Raw genomic sequence first — 21,507 nt, forward strand, 5'->3', positions numbered from 1 at the left:
GAAGGTAAAAGATTACTATTATATGCATACAAGTAGGCCTTTGAACTCAACAGCAACCTCTTCCTTTGAAGCTGTAGGCAGTATTTTAGGTCAGGTCCTAGAGATCGCTCAGATGGTCTATTCAATTTCCTTTTTAATAGAACTGCCACCATCAGCAGTGCTTCCTCCTAGTGAACCAACAATATGGTACTTAATTACTCTACCCCTGTCATAACTTGATTTGGATCCGGAATGACTCCCTATTGCACTGGAAGGCATCCAGCAGGTGAGCACATAATGAGTGTATCCTGGACACAATGCACTGTATTAGGCCCACAGCAACAGAGTACTTGACAGAATACAAAGGAGAAAGGAAGCATGGCCCCTGTTCCCAAAGAGCTCACAATCCAACACAGGAGAGAAAATCATTACGAAGCAATCCATAACAGATACAAATTAGTTTGTGTGACACACCAGTCACACAAACTGTGTGTATAGGTTTCAGGATGCAGTTGGCTTGCCTGGAGTAGGAAGGGCAATATAGATGAGGTGAGGCTCTGAGAAGAGAACACGATGATGTTAGGGAGAGGGCCTTGAATATTGGCTGGAGGGTGGGGGGGAGGTTGTGCTCTCCCTAATCCATCCTATAAACAGCCACAAAATGAACCTTTCAAAAATATGACTTTTTCTTCATTCCTTTGCTTATGTGTGATATGGTTCTCATTATCTACCACATCCACAGGCAAGACCACCAGCTGGGAAGCTTAAGTAGTAATTTATTTAGATTAACATAGAAAAGGCCATGGAAACTGAAAGCTGTCAACCCAGGAGACGTAACAGAGGAGTTTGATAACTAGTTGCATATAGAATTCCAGGAGAGAGAAGAATAGACTATGAATTTGGGGGTTAAAAGGTTGATAATAAACATTAGTGACAGGTTCTGAGTAGAGAGGGAAGTTGATAAGAAAGGTGAGCTCAGTTTATTCCCTTCAAAACATTAACCAAATTCAACTTCCATATCAACTTTACATATACATTTCTATCTAAATCTAAAGGATAGACTTCAATTTTCAAACCAAGAACCAGCAAAGAGTTCAAAGGTTAAATCTTCAATTTAACATCCTATTTTCATGTACTTTTTTACTTCTTTTATATTATCTCAAAAATCATTTTCCCAGTATAAATATTTTAAAAGTCTTTGGTTGTGTTATATATATTTTAAAGGCTAAAAGTCTTCATATTTTTCTAAACATTTTTTTTTCTTACATCATATATGGGGATATCACATTTCCCCAAGACGCTTCTTAAATATTCCTATCAAATGCCAAATCTGTTAAGCCATTTGTTTATATAAGCTATGTCCTCTAATGTGTTCCAAAAACTCCTAAAAATAAGTTTCTGCATCTCATTCCTATGAAGACAACTTCTTAAGAGGGTTTTATTAATATAATTCTTTCCTAGAACATTGCTGTTTCACATATAAAGACCATTTCCATTTAGTCAAACTGACTCCAACATTTAATATTTTGTAGATACAAAGTACATTAGTTCACAAAAATCTTTTTACAAATTTCATTTTCATTTCTTATGATAGTTTATCACTCTATATGTGAATGTGTGTATATATAAAATATTTGTATGTAAATATATACACACATCCTGTATTTATCTCTTTTATATAAAAGAGTCATCAGTATAACTCTACATACTCATCTCCAAGAAGGCAGAGACAGACATGTCTGGCACTGAACAAAATCTAAAAAAAAGCCCCTGATCTCTAAGCATCTGATGACGCCATTGACAACATCACTATAGAACATTTAAGCTGTTGGCTGTGGCTATTGTTGTTCAATCGCTAAGTCATATCTGACTCTTTGCGACTCCATGGACTGCAGCACGCCAGGCTTCCCTGTCCTTTACTATCTCCTGGAGTTTGCTCAAATTGAGTCAGTAATGCTATTTAACCATCTCATCCTGTTGCCCTCTTCTTGTGTGGCCTTCAATCTTTCCTAGCATCAGAGTCTTTTCAAATGAGTTGTCTCTTCGCATCACATGGCCCATGTCGAAGTTGCAGCATCAGTCCTTCCAACGAATATTCAGGGTTGATTTCTTTTAGGATTGATTGGTTTGATTTCTCCTTCCAGTCCAAGGAACTCTCAAGAGTCTTCCCCAGCACCATAATTCGAAAGCATCAATTCTTCAGGCACTCAGCCTTCCATATGGTCCAATTCTCACATCCATACATGATTAACTGAAAAACCACAGCTTTGACTACATAAAGCTTTGTTGGCCAAATGAGGGCTTTGCTTTTTAGCATACTGTCTAGGTTTGTCAGCTGTCCTTTCAAACAGCAAACGTCTTTTAACTTCATGGCTGCAGTCACTATCCACAGTGATTCTGGAGCCCAAGAAAATAAAATCTGTCACGCTTCCACTTTTTTCCCCTTCTATTTGCCATGAAGTGATGGGACCAGATGCTATGATCTTAGTTTTTCGAATGTTGAGCTTTAAGCTGTTGGTAGGTTCATGCAGTTAAAACCTCTTGATTCAGAGAACTAACTGGAGTCTAGAATGGTTAGGTAATTTCTGCAAAGTCATGTAACCAATTGGTGGAGGAGCCAGGGTCAGAACCTCTTCTCCAGGTTTCTGGCCCCATGCTCACTACATTAGACAGCTTCCTGAGAAATCACTTCAATTTAACAACTTTCACCAAAAGTAGAAAGGCCAGAAATACAAATTGTGTTACAACCCCTGCCTTCAAGAAGTTATGAGACTTTCTGGAAAAAAATTCACACAAAAACTTAAGAGACTAATAACAAGACAACATTACTAAAGGAAATAAGACCAAGGGCCAAAATTTACAATATAGTCTTAAAGAGCTATGGAACAAGAGTAGAATTTGTGATGAGCTCTAAAAAGGCTGGCAAGATTTAGACAGGAAATAAGGAATAGAGAGATGGTGAGATGGCATCAGCCAAGGCAAGAGTGAATAAAATATGGGAAAACAGTATGGAAATCAGTCTGACTAGGAGAACACTATATTTCATTTCAATAGACACGATTCTTATCCCAAGCCATCCAAAAGGAAATTGGAAGGAAATCTGGAGGATTTAAGTATTCATAATGAAAATCTCATTTAGCAGAAAGCCTAGACTTTAAATTACAAGACTAAACACATTAAATTTCCCTGAGTCCTGAAAATTCAGTAGCAGATAGACAAACTTCTGAATCCAAAGATTTATAATCACACAGTGCTTGCAAAAGTAGTAACAATCTAATCCTGCTTTGTCATCTTGTCATGTCAAAAGATATTTACTAAGTGTCTCCTACAGCTAAGACAGTATTCTCAAGAACCAGATGCTTATTTCAGATATTCTGGGATGTTGTCAAACTAGAACATTTAGTATACTGCTGCTGCTGCTAAGTCGCTTTGGTCATGTCCGACTCTGTGCGACCCCATAGACAGCAGCCCACCAGGCTCCCCCGTCCCTGGGATTCTCCAGCAAGAACACTGGAGTGGGTTGCCATTTCCTTCTCCAATACATGAAAGTGAAAAGTGAAAGTGAAGTCGCTCAGTCGTGTCCGATTCTTAGCGACCCCATGGACTGCAGCCCACCAGGCTCCTCCGCCCATGGGATTTTCCAGGCAATAGTACTGGAGTGGGTTGCCACTGCCTTCTCCAGAACATTCAGTATGGTTCCACATAAAATTGTGCTTAATGTCCCAGGCAAAAATATGAGGCAGAGAAACTGTGTATAAAAATTGAGATCCTCCATGTTAACAGTAGCCCAGGAGATTGCCTCTATGGAAACCAAACACCATTCTAAACCAAGTAATCATTGGTTCATGTCTCTAGTTGTGTTTCAAAATCTTGCTTTTACTCTGATAGCAGCAACAGAAAACCTGCTGTATTCCACTATATAGATGGGAGAAGTCAGTCCTTAAAAGCTGCCTAGCTCATACTTCAAGAGAGTGATGTCGTTCAAAGTCATAACTTACGCTGTGACAACTGTACTCTGAACTTTAGCTCCTACGTTGGTAGCATACTATCATTTGCTTAAGCAATAAGGAAATCTATCTCCACCCATGAATGTGGTAACTGTTCCTGTCACACTTGTCTTTCAGTGTCAGGGCTTCCCTAGGAATCACTCACCTGCACGGATCTGAAGGTAGTAATGAAAGGCAACATGATATGATAGCCCGGTCCACTGGGGCTAGTTAGCAAAGCTCCTCCCCTGCAAAAAGATGTTTCAATTTGACAAGATTATAAAAAGAGAAATTCTCTTTCCAAATCTAAAATGCTGTAATAAACATTCACTCTTACATTCACTCTTACTCATGCTATTGATCTACTAAAGCCTCACTAGTATGAGTTACTCGTGATGAACAATTGCTGGTCCCTACAGTATCTATCACACCTACAAAAGTGAAAAGATAAAATTAAACTGTTAACATTACACCTTGTTTCATAAGCTCTACCAACCACACCTCCGGGTCTCCAGCATACTCTCAGGTATAAAGACAGTCTCTCTTTGGTTTTTAACCTTTTGAGAAATACTTGTGGAAAAAAAATTCAGCTGGCTCTCAGTTGATGTACTTTAATTGTACATAACACAAGCCAGATCAAAACATACATTTAATCACCGGGCTGGGAAAAAAAAAAAAGATAACAGCAAATTTCCAAGTAAGGAGAAAATTTCTGATGCTCACAATTCTTTTAATCTACCTAGAAAGCAATTAAAATATTGGGGGCAATTAACATATACACAACACTATATATAAAATAGGTAAACAAGGACCTACTGTATAGTACAAGGAACTACACTCAGTATCTGTAATAATCTATAACATAAAAGAATCTGAAAAATATATAAACATATATAACAACCACTTTGCTGAACACTTAAAACACAACATTGCAAATTAACTATACTTCAAAATTTTTTTAAAAAAAAGAAAAAAAAAATACTGGGGCCATAAAGCCTCCATAAAATCAACAACAAAAAATTAGCATAGAAAGATGAAGAATAAAAAGATATAACTATAAATCAATGTTATAAGCATAGACATGATCACCAAATTCTGAAATGTAAGAAACATGACACCATACCCTGGAAGTTATAAAAAGGAGGCAATTTGGAGGCAACTATAAAAATGAAATCCTGTTTTATATAGTGAATAGTATATACATAGAACTTAGCTTTCTATCTTGAAAATATAAACAATATATATGGAATTTGGAAAGATGGTAATAATAACCCTGTATACAAGACAGCAAAAGAGACACTGATGTATAGAACAGTCTTTTGGACTCTGTGGGAGAGGGTGGGATGATTTTGGAGAATGGCATTGAAACATGTATAATATCATGTATGAAACGAGTCGCCAGTCCAGGTTCAATGCAGGATACTGGATGCTTGGAGCTGGTGTACTGGGACGACCCAGAGGGATGGTATGGGGAGGGAGGAGGGTTCAGGATGGGGAACACATGTATACCTGTGGCAGATTCATTTTGATATAAGACAAAACCAATACAATATTGTAAAGTTAAATAATAAATTAAAAAAAAAGAAAATATAAACAGATTTGCAAAGAATTCATAACAAATAACTAAGAAAAGATTAATTGTTTTAGGTCCATCCCTAACTCTTTGAAACCCACACCTTGAAATGTTCTTTCTTTGCCCTTCTTTCACTTTTTTCCATTGTTCCAAAATTTTTTTAAATTTCAAATTCATTGAAAGAAAGTTATATGCTGAACTAGATGGATGTAAATACAGACTAATCTGTCATTTTTAAAATGCTAGACTCCCACCCCCACTTGCGAAGACTATTTCTAAGACTCAAGGTGGATCTAAAAGTGGAAATATCAGTTTTAGGGGAGGATGGGCAGAAGCCAGAAAAAGTTGAAGCTCTTTCAAATACACCATTTCAAATTTCTCCAAAGTGTCATCTGTCTATATAAAAAAAACTACGTTGAAGGAACAGCTATTCGTCTTAGCTAGAGAGCAACTAACACACTTCACACCATTTCTTTCCACGTGAAAAGAAAGGGAAAGGTTGGGAGGATGTGTCTGTCACAATCCTGTGCTAGTCTCCCAAGGTCCAGGAATTTAACAACTGTCATGGTCTTCATGGCCTTACAAGCCCAAGCCAGACGCCAGAACCTTTTAAAGAAAACAACAAAAAGCTAAGAAACCACCACAAACAGGACTCAAATTTCTAAATAGCATCTACAGCTGCAAACGAAAAGTCAGTAAAGCTGTATGCAATTTAACAATGATTTATCCACCTCCTCAGCTACAGGTGGAGTGACCACTGCCTTCCACCCTTCATTTTTTCCCTACAAATAAGTGGGTTTACTATTAGGAACAACTGTAGGGAGTTTTAATCTCTGAATAGCACTGAAACTGTCCATCTGTCTACAAAAGCCTGCCACAGCCCCCAAACCTCCTAGGGATGCGACGAAAACCACTTTCTAGGACTAGAAAAAGTTCCCTGAGAACAATTTCCTAGACTCGAATAAAAGTCTGCCTCTAACTGCTCTAGAACCTGAGCTGACTGCACGTGCCGCTCACCTGTAGTACACGGCCAGGTGTCCTTCCTCGATCTTGTGGATGGAGGCGTAGAGGAGGACCACCACCAGACCCACCACTCCAGCCACCAGAACTCGGGCTTGAGTCATATTCATCTTAATTCCTCCTGGATGCGGATGGAACGCAGCCCCAGCCCCTTGAGTGACAGGCCCACTACCTCCGGTTTCCACCTTCCCCCTCGCGACCTGGCGCCGTCCCGCAGGCCGAGCTGAGGAGTCCTATGCTCCTTTTTCCTCCTCGCCAACCCCCTCCGCCAGAGCTGGCCCGTGAGTCGACACGGCTCGGCCTGACAACCCCCTCCCGACGACCGCTCCTGCCCGCCCAGAGGAAGGCACTAACTGAGAAGGAAGCCAGCCGCAGACTCCGGACGGAGGCCGACCCCTCGGCCGGGCCTCACTAATCAGTGACGCATCGTCCCCGCCCGCACGTGGAGCCGCCACCAAGGCCGGGCCAACCGCCGCCAACAGCCGGCCCCGCCCACCCGCGGGGCAATGCGGCTGCGCGGACACGCACGCCGACGCCGCGTCCTGCGGCTAGAGACGGGGGAGCGAATGGGACAAAATTCTCCAAGCCGCCCGCCGAGCGATTTCGCTCGAAGCTGCATAGGGTCTTGTCTGCGTGCTGTTGGTTTCCTGCCCTGGAAAAAAAAGGGAAATGGGGTATTGGGAGTAAGCAAAGGGGCAGAGGAAAGAAGCCATCTGAGACAAGGGAGTGGTCAGTTTGTCCTTGTGCAAAGACATCTATTAACGTGCTAGAATGCTGATCCAGTGAGGGCTTTATGAAGGCCATCCAAGCAGTAAGAACGGAATGAACTAATAAGCATGCAAACGTGGGTGTGTGTTGGGAGGGTCCTTCAAGACTACGAACAGTGAGCGTTTGAACTTCCTTGAAGCCTCTGTGATGGAAAGGAGTTGGCTAGGCCCACTCCTATTAGGCTAGGCCCTGATTTTGAAAGGCTCAAATGTGCTTTTCTGCAAGGAGGGGAAATTGGATGGCTAGAGAATAAAGACAAACTTTCTTTTCACTAAATACTTTTCTGCCCTTTTAAGTTATTCATTGTTATTTAGTCACTCAGTAGTGTCTGACTCTGCGACCCCATGGACTGCAGGATGCCAGACTTCCCTGTCCTTCACTATCTCCCGGAGCTTGCTCAAACTCTTATTAAGTCAGTGATACTATCCAACCATCTCATCCTCCGTCGTCCCCTTCTCCTACCCTCAATCTTTCCCAGCATCAGGTCTTTTCCAATGAGCCAACTCTTCACATCAGGTGGCCAAAGTATTGGAGCTTCACCTTCAGCATCAGTCCTTCCAATAAGTATTCAGGGTTGATTTCCTTTAGGACTGGATTGGTTTGCTCTCCTTGTTGTCCAAGGGACTCTGAAGAGTGTCCTCTAGTACCGTAATTGAGAGCATCAGTTCTCTGATGCTCATCTTTATGGTCCAACTCTCACATCGGTACAAGACTACTGAAAAAACCATAGCTTTGACTACATGGACCTTTGTCAGCAAAGTGATGTCTCTGCTTTTAGTGAAAGAGTAAAGATAGGAGTGAGATAGATGAATATAAGGGAAATAAGGGCAGCATATTAGAAGAGGTTGGGCATTAGTCATGTAAGCTTTGAAAGACTAGCAGTGGGACCACAAATAGACTAAAGTTGAGGAGCTCTGTAACCTCTTGGGTAGTATGAGAAAGCAGTGCTTCTGGGTCAGTGAGTCTACAGAATGGCTCGGAGTGGAGACAGGAGGCAGGGAAGCCAAGTGGTTAGTAAACTGCAGGCCCAAAGTTTCAATAGTTGTAACTGGTGGAAATGGAAAGAGGTAATAGAATCAATTCAAATCTTCATTAAAGCAAGCCCTCCCAGACAACTGTACCTTTTCCCTTCAATAAATGCACTTACCTGGATCATCCCTTTGACTTTTACACCTAAGAATGTATGGGACCTTGTCTGTACTAGATAAATGTTACTTGCAGAGCTTAGCTATTTTGACCTACAAAATGCAAAATGAATGAAAAATAACTTGTCTGCTTCTGTTTTCTGGATGAATTATTTTAGTTTTTCATAGTATTGCTTGAATGAAGTAGATATAATCCACAATTGAAATTCAACTCTGACAACTTATCACCAAATAACAAATAGAGTGGTCAACTCATGTATCAAAAGCATATCTGAGGTGATCTCACTGTAATAGGCTGTTCTGACTCATACCACTTACCTGTATCACACAGATCAGGCTCTCCTAAGGTCTTATCAGCCACAAACCATAAAAATAGTCCCACCCTATACCAGGTCTTTTATCAGTTATTATAATGATATTTAGAAAATGCTCATTTCAAAAAGCCTTTAACAATAATTTCATTCCAAATAAACACTTATTGTACTGCCTGTGTTAATTTTTTTGATCTTCCCATTTTGCTCAATATCTTCCAAGCAACAGGCACCCAATGAATGTTTACTGATTAAAACCTTCTAGAACTGGAAGCAGCAAGAGAAAGACAGCCAGTTTTAATGGCTGGTAGTCAGAATGTCCATATTCAGAGAAACAGTAGTAGCAGTTGACTAAAAAGTTAGGTGAAGACAATCCCAAGGTCTCAAACTGAGATGACTGGGAAAATGACACTATTAGCAAAAATGGGGATGGCGTAACTGAGAGCAGTTTTTAGGACATGGTATAAGCATAGTTTTTAGAAACAAATAGTGATGACAGGCCATGTCAGGAGAAAAGACTATATTAAAGAAGCTACCTCATACTGCCTTTACCGTAAGTCTGTTTCATTCCTAAGTACACTAAAAGCCTGTTTTGTTACTCTGTGCTCCAACTCTGCTTCATAGAACCTTCACATTTTCTCAAAGCATATTCAATTATTCTGCTACAATCTGATTTTAATGAATAGAGATTCAAAAAGTAATTTAAAAATTGTTTAATACACAAAGTGAAAAACTGTCTAGAATACAAAAGCACTTCACATTTTTAAAACAAGTAATACCTTCTAAATTATTTAACAGACGATAGATCCACAATCCTTTATCTGAAACCCAGTCTGCGGCCATACCATCTTGAAGGCACCCAATCTAGTCTTGAAACCCTTGGGGCCAGATGCTTCAGAATTATGAAATTTTCAGATTTTAGAAAGGTTATTCAGTGCATATACCAAACTACATAAACCTCAGGCAGGGTCTGTGGCAGCACCCTTCCCCCAAACAATCAAACACAGTAATATTTCTGCAGCAAAAGAATATTCACACTAAATGGGATAAGTAGACTCAATGTCAGTTCTTGTTGGATGTGCAAGCAGATGAATTTTGTCATCAATCTTATGAAAAATCTTGTTTTCAAAGATTTTTTGATTTTGGAATTACAGATAAGGAATGCAGATCTTTATAAATTTGTATCACAAGACATGAAAGATTCCTTAAAAGACCCATTTTTACAAATGAAAACACAGATAAGCTTTCAAATACATTATAAATTAACAGTCATCTTCTCTTTGATATTATTAAATGTACATCTTAAATACATATACACAGAGCACACTTAACAAGATTTGGAAGAATCAACTGGTATTAAAGGCACAAATGCACAGTCCCTTTCATAGGAAAGGGATACAATCAAATGTGCAGGAAAATGGAAAATGGGATTAAACTCTTTTATGATGCTGGGAAGAGCACTGTTAAGTGCAACACAAGTACAACACAAGCAGTGTCTTCCACAGAAACACAGGCAAACACTTTTTTACTTAGAATACATGTTGAGATTTTCCTCTCCGTATACATTATTTTGGCCTTATGCCCAAAAGTTAAATGTTGAAAGAATCAGTTAAATAATTAATGTTTTACCAGGTTTGAAGACAAATGGATTTAAGTCCACTGACTCATAAAATTCTATCTGTTCAGAAGTTAAAATTACCCACAGTCAAAATATTATGCTGTAAAATCATGTGGAGCTTCTGATCATAGTCATTTCTTCCATTGACTGGTATTTGAAGAATGGTTTCATAGGAGAAAAACAAATGTCCAACATGTACAGCAACAACTTCATAGGTTTCAGGAGAGTCTCTAAGTGGCAAGTCATTCTGTTAACCAACTCCAATCAAGACTCTAAAACCAGGCATGAAAAAGTTACCATTAGTAGATGTAGACTCTAAGCAATAGGTACGTGGGTGTTCATTTTTGCAAGTTTTCTGTTTATTTGGAGATTTTATAATCAAAAGTTGAAAAACCGAAAGTACAAATAAGTTACAATCAAAGAGTTTAGTTTACCTTAATTTCTACTGACAAAAAAAAATTTTCAAAGAGTTTTCAGATATTTGAAGCAAATAATGAAAGAGGAAATAACAAAGAATTAATATCAAGACTAAATATAGTAAAAGTTAATTCAGTAAATATTTTATTGTAGTTTCTCCAAGTTTTAACAAATCAATAATTCATAGCAATCAAATCTTCATAAAAACACTTCTGTTAATAACCATATTAACATTATTCATTTTGCACACAACAGTTATGATATTTGAAATACAGTACAAATTATGCCCCATCTTACCGGGGAAAACTGACTGCAGAAGCAAAAAAGTACAGACCATTTGATTTCAGTGGTCACACTGCAAAGAAAGCTCACCAATCATTTAACTTGACCAAAAATGCTATTAAAGATTACTGATGGCATAATCCTAGTATATCCATGAGTAAGAGAAGATGGGGAGTTGAGGTTAAGCATTCCTCAAATGCTCTTTCCTCTGAGTTCTATTCCCCAACGGAATGCCAAACACCAGATAAGTCCAGCATGGAAAGTTAAACCCTTTGCACCCAACACACTTAAAACACATTCATATTCATATAAAACTTACCATCATATTGTTGCCCTGTTTTTCATTTGCTTCATGAATAATAGTGCTTAAATGGCCAAGACAGTTCAAATTTTCTTCTATCATTTGTGCTAAAGTCTCCCTGTGGAATGAAAGCAAAAGGGCATATAAATTTCCTCTACTTTCTGATCTTCAGGGTCAGGATGATACTGCTCTTCCTACACCACCACAACCCAGCAACCCAACGCAGCTGATTCCTGTTGTCTTCAGTTTGCTCATCCCTCCCACCCAGAGGCAGAGTCCTGTTTGTTACTCCAGGCTGCTGCCTCTTCCCAGCTCTAATGATAAGGAGTCCACTATAACGCCAATCTGATTTTCCTCTGAAATATAAGTGGCACTTATATACAACTTTCCCCCCCTGAAAATGCTCACTCGGGGAAAAAGAGATCCTGTGGCACAGCCAGATGAAAGATCTTTTTTTGTTTCTGGAACATTTCCTTTTCCTTGCAAGTAGTAAAAACATTAGCATGCTTACTTTTGAGACACAAATGTAGGGGAAGAGATAGAAAAGATAAACTATCTTTTCTGCAAAGATTAGGGAAGGTGAAAAAAACTGTGGAAAATATAGATGACAGCAATGAAAAAGAAAAGCAAGCTGATTCCTGATGACAGCAGAAGAAAACTGTGACAGGGGAGCCGCCAAGAACCAAGACGTATCCTTGGAAATTGGAAGACAATCCTGAATCTGATTTCTATCTTCTATACTTTCCTCTTCCATATGTCCTCCATCCTTACCTTTTACTAACCCTCAGTCCCTACCCTAGTAGAACCAATTCCAGGCCATGGAAGATGGTCACTGTTAGCTTACAACTAAATTCTCATTCAGCTTATTCAACAGATAGAAAAATTGAGGTCAACAGTCCCCAATCCTTGGTGGTTAAGTACCACAGGTATATTATTACTGAAACCAGTTTTCCTTTTGGAAAATGTATTTTAAAATTCCTGGTGAATATATTTTTGCAAACCATCATAACCTCACACTGAAAATCACTTGTATAGACGTAATATTTGCAACCATTTGCATTCTCTAATAAACCCAAGTATCTCTAATGAAAGCAAAAAGGTATTAAACTTTATTTGTATCAATTCTGATTAATGAAATATTTCCTAATTGGCCCTGGATGTATTACCTTGGGCCAAATGTATAATGACCCTAAAATATATCCTAGAACTTGCTTTCTTTAAGAAGATAAAATACCTGGTATCAGCTTGCCTTCCTGCCATGTGCTTTTCTCTCATAAAAGCAGAGTACAGAATGTGCAGCTGCTGACCTCCTGAGCAGTGATGTTACACGGCTGCACCTCTGCAAAACTAATTATGGGCAGAGCTTCCAGGAAATGCTGGTACTGTAGAGGTCTCCATGAGTTGTAAGAAAAGCGACAATACACAAGCTAGCAAAGAGCCACTGGCTCTGGATACGGCACATCTCATGCTGAGAAAAATAACAGAAATGGATAGTCATTCAGCTTTTAGCAGAAGAGTAGGAATTAAAAGAAAATATAGGACTTCAAACTTGAGTTGTTTCCAAAAACGATTTAAGGCACTGAAAAAAGTCTGATTTTAAGAATACTAAGTTATAAAATGAGTACATTAAACTTAATTCCATTACAGGGGTGATCAAAGGCCCTAAAATGACAACTGCAAAAAGATAGCATAAATTCTTAGAGATAAATGATAAATTTAGGAATAAAGTATGGCTACAAGGTTTAATCGGAGAAGGCAATGACACCCCACTCCAGTACTTTTGCCTGGAAAATCCCATGGACAGAGGAGCCTGGTGGGCTGCCATCTATGGGGTCGCACAGAGTCAGACACAACTAAGCGACTTCACTTTCACTTTTCACTTTCATGCATTGGAGAAGGAAATGGCAACCCACTCCAGTGTTCTTGCCTGGAGAATCCCAGGGACAGGGGAACCTGGTGGGCTGCCGTCTCTGGGGTCACACAGAGTCAGACACGACTGAAGTGACTTAGCACAAGGTTTAGTAAGTCAATAATAGAAAAAGAACTTAGAACTTGGATTGAGCTAATAAGAAGTAATATTTGCTGAAGATTCACTTCCCAAGCATTTTATATATACTGTCTAGCTGAATTTTCATAGCACTTCCCATTTTACAGGTGAGGAAATGTCAACATTGAAACAGTCAAGTTAATTGTGTAGGGTTATTACAAAGGGACAATCAGGATTCAATCCTGGTCTATAAGGCAGTGAAGACTACGTCTTAACCACTTCACTCTACTGTCTCATTCCCACCACTACTCTTGAACACACAACTATCTATTGTAACAAAGTGAACCCACCCATCTTGAGGAGTTACCACGCATGACAGAGGATGTTCACGTTCTGCTGAAGTTGGGGGCAGCTGAGGGGTTACACCTTCTAGACTGGATCCTACAAGGGACCGAGCAGAACTCTGAGTCTGAAGGAAAAAAATAAAATTACAGGCAAGCACCTTCATGCATTCATATTCCTAAGACACATTTCTATCACTACTTTTATGTACAACCAGAGTATTTCTGTACAAAACTATCTCCACTGTTACACACCCTACTAATTATCCTGTCCTGGACCTCTTTCTTCATTGACTAAAATCAGATGTATCCATCCTTCCATTCTACTTTGTTCCAGTTGAACAAAGGGCTGGTTTTTCAAATCAGCCAGGCACATCTATCCCCAAGTTGGGTTGGGTGACCACAGTGGTCTAGGGTTGGGAGGAGTATAAAAACAGGAGACTAGAAAGGAGAGAGAGAATGAAGGATGATCATGAAGTCCTATATCTGAATCCCTAGTGAGACACCAAGCAAAGAACATGAACATCAACCCAACATAAAATACATATGTCTTCAAGAGGACAGAAATCATGCTGATAAAAAACCCTTTTGTAGGGAATATCAACAATTAGTGTCATATTAAATAATTCATATTAAAAATTACTTACACAGGCAATTTTAAGGAGATGCCATATTTCTTTCTGCCTCTTCCCCTGCATAAACATGACAGTACTGTCAGCTTCTTTGATGTTACTGAGGGCCATTTCCACCTTGGGCAGTAGATCAATAATCTTCTGCTTACAGCCCAACAACTTGCTGGAGAGGTAAAATCTGTGTCAGACACTTACATATCCCCCAAGACTGTACCCCATACTCCCAAACCCAGCTGGGGGAATGAGTCACAATCAGCACAGATTTAGTGACTGATCTGCAAAGCAGTGTACACAGAGAGGACACTAAATGCATGCAGCTATGGCTAAGTTCTGCAGCATACTGCCAGTACTTTTCCAGGGTCTAGTATATTTAACCAGAAAGGGGTATTACGTTTTAAAAGGAACCTGGCTCAAGTTCCCTGGCTTTTTAGTAGGAAATAAAACAATATTTCTACCTCAGATGACCAAACAGCTCCTTGAGAACCCGGTCCTGACTCTGCACAGTATGCACAATAATCTTCACCATCTCCGTGCTGTCGCTGTAGGAGTGATCTATAAAAGAACTCAGTCAGTAGGTACAACCTCTCTTCTGCGTGAAACAAACCAGCCCTAAACAGAAAATTCCTGAAAATCTGAAACCAGTTTTAAATAATTAACATCTCCATTTAATTTCAAAACTAAATTAGTATAAAAAGTTTTAAGATTATATATCTATAATAATCATATAACTAAAAACAAAGTCTGTCTTTGTGTGTATATAATGCATACATGAAAGTCAAAGTGTTAGTTGCTCAGTCCTGTCTGACTCTGCAACCCCATGGACCGTAGTCTGCCAGGCTCCTCTGTCCATGGATTTTCCAGGCAAGAAAACTGGAGTGGGTAGCCATTCCCTTCCCCAGGGGATCTTACCAATCAAGGGATCAAACCCAGATGTCCTGCATTACAGGCAGATTCTTTACCATCTGAGTCATCAGGGAAGCCCCAGGTGGCAAGAATACACAGAATGCTATACAAAAAAGGTCTTCATGACCCAGAAAACCATGATATGTGGTCACTCACCTAGAACATCCTGGAGTGTGAAGTCAAATGGCCTTAGGAAGCATTACCAACAAGGCTAGTGGAGGTGATGGAATTCCAGCTGAGCTATTTAAAATCCTAAAAGATGCTGCTGCTAAAGTGCTGCATCAATATGCTAGCAAATTTGGAAAGCTCAGCAGTGGCTGCAGAACTGGAATAGGTCAGTTTTCATTCCAATCCCAAAGAAAGGCAATGCTTCAAACTAATGTATAATTGTGCTCATTTCACATGTTGGCAAGGTAATACTCAAAATCCTTCAAGCTAGGCTTTAATAGTACATGAACTGAGAACTTCCAGATGTAAAAGTTGAATTTAGAAACGGCAGAGAGAACCAGAGATCAAATGGCAACATCCACTCATTCACAGAAAAAGCAATTCCCAAAAAAAATCTGCTTCGTTGACTATGCTAAAGCCTTTGACTGTGTGGATCACAACCGTGGAAAATTCTTCAAGAAATGGGAATATCAGACCATTACCTGTCTCCAGGCCAAGAAGCAACAGTTAGAACCGGACATGGAACAATGGACTGGTTCCAAATTGGGAAAGGAGTCACAGCTGTATATTGTCACCCTGCTTATTTAAATTATATGGAGAGTACATCATGCGAAATGCCAGGATGGATGACTCACAAGCTGGGATCAAGATTGCCAGGAGAAATATCAACAATCTCAGATATGCAGATGATGCCACTCTAATGACAAAGCAAAGAGGAATTAAAGAATTAGAGAGGATGAGGGTGAAAGAGGAAAGTGAAAAAGCTGACTTAAAACTCAACATTCAAAAAACTAAGATCATGGCATCCAGTACCATCACTTCATGGCAAACAGATGGGACAACAATGGAAACAGTGACAGATTTTATTTTCATGGGCTCCAAAAATCACTGTGGATGGTGACTGTACCCACGAAATTAAAAGATGCTTGCTCCTTGGAAGAAAAGCTATGACAAACCTAGACAGAGTATTAAAAATCAGAGACATCACTTTTGCCAACAAAGGTCCATTATAGTCAAAGCTATAGTTTTTCCAGGAGTCATGTATGGATGTGAGAGTTAGACCATAAAGAAGGCTGAGCGCTGAAGAATTGATGCTTTCGAATTGTGGTGCTAGAGAAGACTCTTGAGAATCCTTTGGACAGCAAGGAGATGAAACCAGGCAATCCTAAAGGAAATCAACCCTGAATATTCATTGGAAGGACTAATGTTGGAGCTCCAATACTTTGGTCATCTGACGTGAAGAACTGACTCATTAGAAAAGACCCTGATGCTGGGAAAGACTGAAGGCAGCAGGAAAAGGGGGCGACAGAGGATGAGATGGTTGGATGGCATCACTGACTCAATGGACGTGAGTTTGAGCAAACTCTGGGAGATAGTGAAAGACAGGGAAGCCTGGTGTGAGGTACTCTGTGGGGTCACAAAGAATTGGACAGGACTTAGAGACTGAACAACAACAATGTATACACAGATTTATCACTGTGTATTCAAAGACATTGTATCTTCTCTGTTTTAAGAAGAATTATCTTGGCTAATTCAAGCCCCAGACATATATGCAGCTTTCTGGACATGAGATCAATTTTTCTTAGATGACTAACATAATTTATTTAGAAGCAGTACGATAGTTCATCAAACTTTAACTGACTCAGGAGTTCCAGCTAGGTTGCTTGAAATTTCATGTTTATCCATCTGTTTATACCCATGAAAACACTGAAAAAAGCTGGTCAACTTAAGCCAAATCTGATGCATAAAAGGACCTGCAGACATCTTGAAAGTTCAGTTTGAGGGCAGTGTGACATCTCAAAGTAAACTGGCAGCTGACAAAGATCCTCAAATGGGATGGTGGTGGGATGGTGGTCACAGTGAGTTCTACCATTATAGGAGATGCCACCTTTTTAAATAAAGCAAACCCAAAACTAGTATTAACTGTTATGTTTCAAAAAATGGTATTTAAGTTTTAAAAAATTTGAAGTTTGGTCATGGATCATGCTGGCATTTCCCCAGACAATAATTAATCTTGAATGCAAAAATATTATTATTATTATATGCTATTATCTACTTACAGTTTTCTCATTTAATACTCACAGGAGTCCCAAGAAATGGCTACTGATGCTACCCACATTTTACTATGAAAGGAATATCAAAAGAGATTTTTGAAAAGTTGTGTCCTGTGTTAGAACTGTGAAGACCTTCCCGAGCACTCAGCTTTAGTCCCAACACCTTTTTCTCTCTCTCTCCCTCAAAAACCAAAGACAGAGACTCCCAAAAGGCTTCTCTCCAAACAGCACTTGTTAATAAATCCCACAGATCAAGCCCAACAGCTTTGCCATATAACTATAAGGCATATAGCTCTTTTAGATGGTCAACGACCTCAGAACTTTAACCTACTCCAACATAAAGCATGGGGAAAGGTGGTTTTCATCATTTGCAGGTGAACAAGAATCTCAAGTCAACTCTGAACTGGAAAAGGCACCAAAGACCATATACCTCAAGTATGATTATATAACCCAACAACAGACGAAACTTCTTGTCACAACTTGTCAGTTGAGGTGACCATCAGTTCTTTGGATAACTTTGGATAGCAAATTTATTTCTAGGCCCTGTGATACACTGATACCTGTGACTACTGCAAAGATTTTGTAAGAATAACCCAAACAAATTTTATCAATGACTGTGGAAAGTTAATTTGACTGAGTCAATGGATGGAATTTTATATATCTTCATCTGCTGCTGCTGCCGCTAAGTTGCTTCAGTCATGTCCGACTCTGTGCAACCCCATGGACTGCAGCCTACCAGGCTCCCGCATCTCTGGGATTCTCCAGGCAAGAACACTGGAGTGGGTTGCCATTTCCTTCTCCAATGCATGAAAGTGGAAAGTGAAAGTGAAGTCGCTCAGTCGTGCCTGACTCTTAGCGACCCCATGGACTGCAGCCTACCAGGCTCCTCCATCCGTGGGATTTTCCGGGCAACAGTACAGGAGTGGGTTGCCATTGCCTTTTCCCATATATCTTCATCTACAATATCTGATTCATTGGTCAGGAGATGGAGGGTAATGAATACTGATTAAAGGAAAAAAGTTATCCTTGCTCTATTTGAAATCTTAAATTTCAGTATTTTACTCTAGCTTCTCTCATTTTTTTGGTCATTATTTTCAACTTTTCTGTCCCCTTATTGTCAGCAACATCCTAACCCTAGATCAGTCTAACCACTTGCTCTATCAGTTTTCTGTATCCAAGATACTAAACATTACCATCAAAACAATTATACTTTCATTCTTTCTGCTGTCCTAACTAATTCACAGGTTTTCACTTCTGCTCTGGATTCTGAATAAATATCCTGGACCAGCAACATCTATCACTGAACACACCAGCTTTCAAAAGCATACTTGTTTAGCATACTCCTTAAATCTATGATGTCACATCTCTTCTATTACAGTTAACCCAACATCTTACTTTGGGATAGGAGGCTATAAAGCAGTAAGATTCATACCTTTCACTCCCTATACCCAGAGAAGTGTCTATATCCACACACATCTCCCTCTCTAAGATCAGGAGCAACACGCCCAACCCCTCCCCACTATTCTCTGGAGTAAGCCCCTCAAAGTTGTTCAGAGACTTCCCTCTCCACAGGCTTTTGGCCCCAAGTGCACAAACAAGCTTAAGTCTTTCTTCTGAAAATTGACTTCCCTTCATTCTTCAATCTCTCTGAGCTGCTCATCTCTTTTTGTTCCTTAACAGCCAAGCTTCAGGAAAGAATAGCCTAGATAACCAGGTTTCAAACTTACTGGTCTCAGGACACCTACACTCAAAAATCCTTAAGAACCCCAGGGTTTTTTAGGAATTAAACTGAGAAATATAAAGATATTTATTTATTCATTAAAAATAACATAAATTCATTATTAAAACATTTTAATCCAAAATAACTGTATTTTCCTCAAAAAATTTAGTGAGAGTATTGGCATTATTTTACATTTTTGCAAATCTTTTTAATAACACTACCAATCTGATCATAAAAGTATTTAAGTATTGAGAAGCTGACAAATTTTGGATGATGGGTAGACGTTTTCCTACATTCTAATTTTTTGCTTGAAACATGGAATTTTATCATTGACAACTAATATTGTTTTTTTTTATCCTTCAAGTGACAGGTCATGCTCCATTAATTTTTAGAAAATATCTGCCACATACCCAAATCTGAAGAATCAGAGTTTATCTGATGATCATTGTTCCAAGTAAAAATGGTGTTTGGTTAAACAGGCTGGTCCACAAGCAATGTCAACAATTGCTGATGTGGTTTTCCTTAGGACAGCCATCATACCTCAGCAGGGCTTCCCTCATAGCTCAGTTGGTAAAGAATCCGCTTGCAGGAGACCCCAGTTCGATTCCTGGGTCAGGAAGATCCCCTGGAGAAGGGATAGGCTACCCACTCCAGTAATCTTGGGCTTCCCTTGTGGCTCAGCTGGTGAAGAATCCGCCTGCAGTGCGCGAGACCTGTGTTTGATCCCTGGGTTGGGAAGATCCCCTGGGGAAGGGAAAGGCTACCCACTCCGGTATTCTGGCCTGGAGAATTCCATGGACTGTATAGTCCATGGGGTCACAAACAGATACGATTGAGTGACTTTCACTTTCACACCTCAGCATGTAACAGAAGCACTTTATGAGTACTTTCCATTTTGTCACAGAGAATATTAAAAAGACATATACCCAAGGGTTGAAATTTCTTTAGAATTTTTATTGCCTTATCAAGGATACTTTTAAATGAAACTGGCTTTTTTTTTAACTATGAACCCACATTGGTGAAAATCAGTGACTACTAGCATACTTTGGTGCTAGTGCCTTCATTCATGCTAAGCAGGGTGCAAGCTGTTTACCCACCAATGTTTTTGCAGCATCAGTGAAAATATCAACATAGTTAAGAGGCAGATAACATTCTAGTATTGTGAAAACAGTTTTGACTTCACTGACTCCTCTTAAAAGGATCCTTTGCAGATCCTCAGGGGTTCATGAGCTATACTTCTGAGAACTGCTGATCTAGACTAACTTCTCCATTTCCTCCTATCCCACTCTATCCTCAGCCCACTACAATCTAGTTCTGTTCCCAAAAGGCCATTATTTTACCAAGATCACCAATCATGTCCAAACTACCAAGTCCGATAGATATTTTCATTATCATTTTTATTACCTACATCTCTAGCATTTCACCCTGATCACTTTCTTCTTGAAACTCTCTGTCCTATTCCCATCGTATCATTCCTGCTACACATTCAAGTCATTCCTCAATCTTTTTGTACGCTCCTCTGCTTCTAGCCATTTCTTGAATGTTGATATTCTCTAGATCCATCCTTGGTTATCTTATTCAATATATTTATACAAGACGATCACTTTATTCCTATGGCTAATTACTCTCAAACCAGCTAAATATCTAGTCTGGACTTCTCCACTAAATCCATGTTCAATACATTCATATATATGTACACACAATACACATGTATATATGTATATGTACGTATGTTTATACAGAGAAGGCAATGGCACCCCATTCCAGTACTCTTGCTTGGAAAATCCCATGGATGGAGGAGCCTGGTAGGCTGCAGTCCATGGGGTTGCTAGGAGTCGAACACGACTGAGCGACTTCACTTTCATGCATTGGAGAAGGAAATGGCAACCCACTCCAGTGTTCTTGCCTGGAGAATCCCAGGGACGGGGAGCCTGGTGGGCTGCCGTCTATGGGGTCGCACAGAGTCGGACACGACTGAAGTGACTTAGCATAGCATGTATGTTTATATATACATACACACATATCTACTATTTTCCATCTTATTTAAATGTTCCACTGACACCTTAACATCAACATGTACAAAAATGAACCCATGTTCTTTTCCCATTAAGCCTGTTATCTTTCCTATACTTCCTATCATGGTGAGTGGTCCTCACCCACTAGAACTGGGTGCTAAGAGCACCTAACTACTCCAGCCAGAAACTTGGCAGGCATCCATGACTCTCTATCCCATCTCCTTCCATCCATATACAGTCCATTACCCAATATTATCAGTTCTACTTCCTAAATCTCTCTCTTGCCT

The 21,507-nt window shown here is 39.6% G+C and overlaps 2 protein-coding genes across 8 annotated transcripts in view; both read right to left on the reverse strand.

The window, feature by feature from the left end:
• ERLIN1 (ER lipid raft associated 1) overlaps positions 1–7,072 on the reverse strand; it is a 41,768-nt gene extending 34,696 nt beyond the window's left edge. Inside the window, exons 1-3 of one of the 3 annotated variants that reach the window (XM_061403104.1) lie at positions 6,913–7,070; positions 6,556–6,679; positions 4,132–4,213 (exon numbers count right to left, since the gene is read on the reverse strand). In XM_061403104.1, the coding sequence (XP_061259088.1) occupies positions 4,132–4,213; positions 6,556–6,668 (195 nt within the window). In that variant the 5' untranslated portion in view covers positions 6,669–6,679; positions 6,913–7,070. Of the gene's footprint in view, positions 1–4,131; positions 4,217–6,555 lie in introns of those variants that run through there. The other 2 variants (XM_061403105.1, XM_061403108.1) reach the window with 2 other exon arrangements.
• A 2,408-nt stretch (positions 7,073–9,480) lies between these two features.
• The window catches only part of CHUK (component of inhibitor of nuclear factor kappa B kinase complex), a 42,242-nt gene continuing 30,215 nt past the window's right edge, over positions 9,481–21,507 (reverse strand). Inside the window, exons 17-21 of one of the 5 annotated variants that reach the window (XM_061403096.1) lie at positions 14,816–14,912; positions 14,376–14,523; positions 13,755–13,856; positions 11,419–11,518; positions 9,481–10,672 (exon numbers count right to left, since the gene is read on the reverse strand). In XM_061403096.1, coding sequence (XP_061259080.1) covers positions 11,450–11,518; positions 13,755–13,856; positions 14,376–14,523; positions 14,816–14,912 — 416 coding nt within the window. In that variant the 3' untranslated portion in view covers positions 9,481–10,672; positions 11,419–11,449. Of the gene's footprint in view, positions 10,673–11,418; positions 11,519–12,634; positions 12,869–13,737; positions 13,857–14,375; positions 14,524–14,815; positions 14,913–21,507 lie in introns of those variants that run through there. The other 4 variants (XM_061403094.1, XR_009733776.1, XM_061403095.1 and 1 more) reach the window with 4 other exon arrangements.

Source organism: Bos javanicus, chromosome 26 (assembly GCF_032452875.1).
Source record: "Bos javanicus breed banteng chromosome 26, ARS-OSU_banteng_1.0, whole genome shotgun sequence".
NCBI lineage: Eukaryota > Metazoa > Chordata > Mammalia > Artiodactyla > Bovidae > Bos > Bos javanicus.